The sequence below is a fragment of the Eublepharis macularius genome, chromosome 1, assembly GCF_028583425.1.
Source record: "Eublepharis macularius isolate TG4126 chromosome 1, MPM_Emac_v1.0, whole genome shotgun sequence".
Taxonomy (NCBI): domain Eukaryota; kingdom Metazoa; phylum Chordata; class Lepidosauria; order Squamata; family Eublepharidae; genus Eublepharis; species Eublepharis macularius.
In genome coordinates this window covers 14742905-14748904 of record NC_072790.1, presented here as the reverse complement: position 1 = coordinate 14748904, position 6000 = coordinate 14742905, and the positions used below count along the sequence as shown (strand labels likewise).

The 6000-nt window shown below is 40.8% G+C and overlaps 1 protein-coding gene across 1 annotated transcript in view; it reads right to left on the bottom strand.

Annotated features, from left to right (window-relative positions):
- Nucleotides 1–734: 734 nt before the first annotated feature.
- Nucleotides 735–6000, bottom strand: part of PPP3R1 (protein phosphatase 3 regulatory subunit B, alpha) — a 43185-nt gene continuing 37919 nt past the window's right edge. Inside the window, exons 5-6 of the mRNA XM_054997626.1 lie at nucleotides 4176–4360; nucleotides 735–2877 (exon numbers count right to left, since the gene is read on the bottom strand). Of these exons, the coding sequence (XP_054853601.1) occupies nucleotides 2830–2877; nucleotides 4176–4360 (233 nt within the window). The 3' untranslated portion in view covers nucleotides 735–2829. The remainder of the gene's footprint in view (nucleotides 2878–4175; nucleotides 4361–6000) is intronic.

Below are 6000 nucleotides of genomic sequence, written 5' to 3'. Positions count from 1 at the left end.
TCAGGTCTCAGGGCTGCCAATTCACCCACTCGTCTGGTGGAAGTGATAGCTGCTAAAAATGCCACCTTACAGGAAAGAAATTTTAAATCACAGCTCACAGTGGTTCAAATGGTGGCCTCGTAAGTTGTGCTAGTACCAGTTGTAGCGGCCACTGGGGTACTGCTCGCAGGCCTGTACATTGTGACCTTCCCCCAGACATCTGAGGCAGATGGAATGACTTTCTGTTCTCGTCATCTTCGTAGCACACATGGTGCATCTTTTGAAAAGGGCTGTATCAGCCATTTTAAACTCTTTTTTACTCTTTAACACTTTCTTCCCTTCTAGGGCGCACATGGATGAGTAGAACCTTCCTGGTCGGAAGCAAAGGAGGAGCTGAGGGGAGGGGGCGCCATCTCCTGGTACCGTTAGGCAGGAAAAGCCACGCATGCGCACCAGCGAGACGAGCACCCCCTAGTGGAATTAAAGCTTGAAAATGTAATTGGCGGGCCTGCGCACGTGCAGTCCCATGTGGGGACTGCACAGAAGACGGACAATGAACCCTGGGTTATGTATCTAGATTTAAGGGTCATTAATTAGACCTCAGCTAGATTTTAGAATATGTTCTAGAACGGTTGCAATGCGGTAACGTTTATTACTCAATATAATTATATTTTTCTTTTAAAAAAGATACCACATGGTGCATTCTTTTAGTTCGGGAATTTACTTGTTTTGTAGAAGACCAGAAGACACTATGGTAAAGTTCAAATATTTTTTATTTTTTTATTCATACAGTATGAAGGTTCCTATAGTTCCCACCATGTATGATATAGCATGCAGAGGAAAAACTAAACATTCAACGTAACCCATTTTCCACACACAATCTAAAAAAAAGTCTCACCCTCGCCCCCCTCCCCCCCCAAATAAGAAAGTAATGTTAGCACTATCTTCTATTACGCCAGCCAGGATATGCACAAGCAATTAAGAAATAGAAAGCATTTGCTAAAATGTTTGTAACAAATACTTATGTACAAAAAAAAATTCACAAAAGACTAGTTCCCCCTTGAAGCACAGCACATGGCAGTTGACACTGGAACAGGAACAACCACTGGCTGGGATTACAAAGCCACGTCCTGATCCAGAGGAAGGAAGTTACGTGTCGTGGAGATTCTCTGTTTAACATTTACCAAAGTTTGGCAACATTATCTTTTTAAATTATGCAAATCATGTAAACAAGAGGAACATTTCAAATCGATCTACATGCAAAACTTCATGTCATGCAAGGACACCAAGCACCCAGGTTTCTCTCACAGACGGAGCCCATGATGTGCAGCACTCAGTTGAAGGAACAGCTATGGCAGGCAGGCCACTGACCGACGTTCATACAAACCTGCCCTTCCCATTGCCAACAAAAATCCCGTTTTGTAAATAGAAAATAAAAACCTGCTACATAGGAAAGAGTGTACTATCTTATAAAGTCTAATGTAAGTCTTTCTTCCAGCCAATAGTACCACTGCAGAAAAGGATGATAAAAGTTGTATAGAACATGGTTTCCTACTTTTATATCACACATCAAGTTACTATCCATTACAAGTCATGATATGGACAAATCCAGAAAAAGAAATTCGCCAAGTCAAGAACTGCAGAAGAACAAGACACAGAAATTTAGATAATGTTAAACTTTCCTCCTTCCCTATGGCATAGGTTAACATTTCCCCCGTAATATCTGTTATAATCATATATACACATATATAAAATATTACCAGTTTATTTATGCAACCTGTGGTACTACATTAAATGCACAAGGGAAATTTATAATGGTTGTAACATAACTTGATAGCAAGTGAGGTTTCTGCTTTGCTTTTTTACCAGTTTCACTGAGCAATGGGAATCCTACACCTTGCTAATCCTAAATTCTTAATTAAGGTAAGCACTGAGAAACAACTGCAAATGCTTTCAACTGTTTTATCTGCACTTAACGGATGGCAGCTGGGTTTTTTTAGGGCTATTTTTTGTCCAACTGCACCCATTTACTAAGTGAAAGAATGAAATCGCCATCAGCATTTTGTAAATCCTATCTGCACACAAGGACTAGTTCTTGGCATTAACATTAAATTGCATACTATTAGGTAGAATTACACTGAAAGCTATCAAGCAAAGATGCAGTCCCTGGTAATATATCAACAGGTATATAAACAAATATTAAGTTTCCTGTCTTACAAAAATGTATTTAAGGTAAATTAACAGGAAGCAATGCTTTCTCAGCCAGTCAATATATAGATATCTGAAGTTAAGTCACAGGAAAAAGGAAAGAGTTCATCTAACAACCATTTAAAACTTTACATTCTTCTACTATATATATAAAACTGTGTGACATAAAAGTAAAGATGTATATCCATATATATTGAACTGTTTAGGCTCTGCTTGGCACTTTGTACTCTAGTTTTGTTTCTGAATCAAGTATATTAAATTAAAGCCCACCTAGCTACTACATATAGAAAGCTACATATATATCTATATATAAATACACACACATATATATATAGATAGATATTTCCTTGTTATAAAAGATGAGAAAAATAAATTAAAAAGCCAACCCCCTTCTCTTTCTTCACCACACTGATATGCTCTTTCCATCTTGCTGTCCTTCAGACTTTAAAGTGCTACACTGAGTTATTGAGAGAATAAAAGTTCAATAACACTTAGTTGGCTTCATGAGGCTCATGTTGGAAAATGTGGCTTCACAGAGAAAAATACTTCCATTTAAATACACAAGAGAGCGTTGCTGGACGTCTTGAGCAGATCTTCAGAGATGGAGAAGAAAGCAAAAGTGTTGGGTGGTGTCCTAAAGAGTCACACATCTACCACCATCTTTTTGTGGATATCTAAGCCTCCTACAACCTGAAATATTTATGTAAGAAGAACATGAGAATTAGCAAGGCAGTTGAGGAGTTAGGAACTCTGATCTTCTGCTTTTCACAACTGTAAGCTCCCTTCAGTGGGCTGGGTCTCGACAAAGTTTTTTCCTAAGGGAAGGCATTTCCATCAGCAAAAAGCCTTCCTGATTTCTCTCCCCCTTCCATCAAACTCCCCAGAATACGGCTGATGGGGACAGCGAACCTCCAGAAACAACGTGAGGGCTAAATCAGAGGTGTGCAACAAGAGGTCAGAATCAGTGGAAATCATGCTCCACACCTGTATCCAATCCAGTTGGCATTAAATCAGATATATGAGAGCCAGTCTGGTGTAGTGGTTAAGAGCACGGGACTCTAATCGGGAGAGCCGGGTTTGATTCCTTGCTGCTTCACTTGAAGCCAGCTGGGTGACCTTGGGCTAGTCACAGCTCTCTGGAGCTCTCTCAGTCCCACCCACCTCACAGGGTGATTGTTGTTGTGGGGATAATAATGACATACTTTGTAAACCGCTCTGAGTGGGCGTTAAGTTGTCCTGAAGGGCGGTATATAAATCAAATGTTATTAAGAACGGTGCATGTCTCAATTATGCATTCAACATAAAATAGCTTAGAACCTAATTTATACACTAGAGTGAATGGAAGAACAGCTTAGTTCTTTAGATTATTAGAACTGAAGTGATTATCTCAAATAATATTTTCCAATAAATTCATAGGTTTTGTTATTAACGGTTTTAATTCTATGGTCTTCATGAAGTCCCATCACTGCAGAATCCATGCAAAATGACATTAATGGTAAAAAAGTAACTATTAACAAGAGGTTACTTAAAAGTTGTTGAAAGTCGTTAGTGAAGAAAACTGGAAAAGTACAACAGTCACAGGTAGGGGTGTGCGTGAGCCCGGAGGAGGCGGCAGCGGCCCTGGCCTTCCCCACCCGGCCAGGTAAGTGGGGTGGAGAAGGGGGGGCTAAGTGGCGGGGTGAGGGGTGGGGGTGGGTGCTGGGAGAAAGCCTCCCCTCCCCCCCAAATCACTTTGGAATACTCCGAATCTTTACGGAGCATTCCGAAGCGATTCAAATATGAAGCAATTTTGGGTATTTCTGAATTTTTTTCCTGCTTCGGGTTTACCCGAATATTTTTGGGGTGCACACCCCTAGTCACAGGAGAAATATCTGATTTAAGACACAACCAAATACTGAAAAACAACAAGGCTGAAAGTGAAAAAAAAGGGAAGAATAGTGACTATACAAAAAAGCGCATGAATCATTTTTTAGTAAAAAGGTACTTACAGCACAGAACTCCTCAAAGGATATTCTTCCGTCGCCATCTTTATCTGCATTTATTATGGTTTTGTCTACAATCTGCTGCAACTGCGTATCTTTGAGATTGTTCCCAACCATCATCTTCAAAACTTGGAAGAGCTCCCCATTGGAAATATAGCCGTCTTTGTCCATGTCATAGATGCGGAAAGCAACTGTAGAAAAAAGGAAGTTCAGTAACAAATGAAAAAGTGGAGACCTGGTAATATCTGCAGATGTGTGCGACGTCTTCTGGTCCATTTCATGTGCTCAGCATACTCTTGCTCCCATACCCCTTATGCCCATTTTAGTCACACTCATATCCAGTTGACTATCGTTGCGAGAGTGCTGCTACCTCATTTCTCTGCACCTCTACACAAAAACCAAATCCAACCCAAGACAGATGTATCACTATGTAAACATTGTAACTGCTGAGAAGTTGAACGTTCATACATATATTTCTATAATTGAAACCAAAGCTGTTATTGAAAGCAATGAAACAAGGATCAGGGAAAGAAGAAATTGACAATGCGCCGTTCTGCAAATCTGCGCTTTAATTTGCTCATTCTTTTCAAAGAAGTTCAAAATAAAATGACTTTTCAGAGAAATGTACAATAAAATTACTGCTACTATAGTACTAGCACCTCTGCCCTCAACATGGACACAGGCAAAATCAGCTTAAAATATTATTGTAACGCCTTGGATGGCATGTTCCACTTATTTTAATGGGACTTACTTCCAAGAAAATATACTACTGTGCAAATCTTAAGGTTCTGAGTTGCTCATGACAGCTCATATTGAAATCAAGGTTGTTAGTCTTTAAGGTGCCACTGGACTGTTGTTTCAAACCTCAGAAATACATTGTTAGTGAATATGTACGGCCTGCTTTTCTCCAAAACAAATACGGAAAGCAGATCATCTTTTACAGGAAAACTTTGCCTTTCACAGGGTACCATTCCTGGGATAACTGTGAAACTGGCAGATACTTACTTGGAGGCGTGTGTGTGTGAGTGTGTGTGTGTGAGGGTGCGATCTGATGCCTCTAAGGGCTGGCTGGGAGGCCAAAACAGCCGCACTTGGCTGCAGTGTCACCACGTGAGTAGCCTGACCTGACAAGTTGACACAATGCTGACACGCCAGCAGTTGTTGAGAAGCAGGGGGCAGGGCCAACACACTCCTGCTCACTCTCCCTCCCATTGCACGGTGGAGTTGTAAGCTCAGAGCTAGCTACCACAGACCATGAATGAGTGAAATTGCGAGTTACGAATGGAGAAGGTCTGACCATATTTACCCGGGATTGGATCTTAACTGTTTTTTCACTGGTGCAAGGATCACCATCCCCTTCTTCCTGCAACCTGTTCCCCTGCGGGGCTTTTCATGCATCCAGGCCCCCCTCAAGCTTTCTTGAGGATCAGAAAGGGTCTCCTTCACCCTCCTGGCTAGTAGGAAAAGACCAACTTTCCCTTGCTATAATCAACCCGTTAATATATTGGTTCTCCCTCAACTTTAAGCCCGAGATTTCTCATGTTGTGTACCTTGTGGCATGAGAAAAAAAAAGGTTTCATATCTCATTCACGGCAAAAGACTGTGAGTGTGATATTTGTTCACATCACAAGAGGGAGGGGTAAGCACCTTCGAATCTAAGGTATCCGTAGTGCCAGATTCAATCCTCAATCTACTTCCAAAAAAGCTACGCATCTTTCACTTCGGACTATATGAACACTTGTATAATATTAACCTTCCATTATTCATATAATTAAGGATAAGTGACTGGATTCACTCAGAAATGTTAATGGAAGGTGCTTCCAGAGTGGTT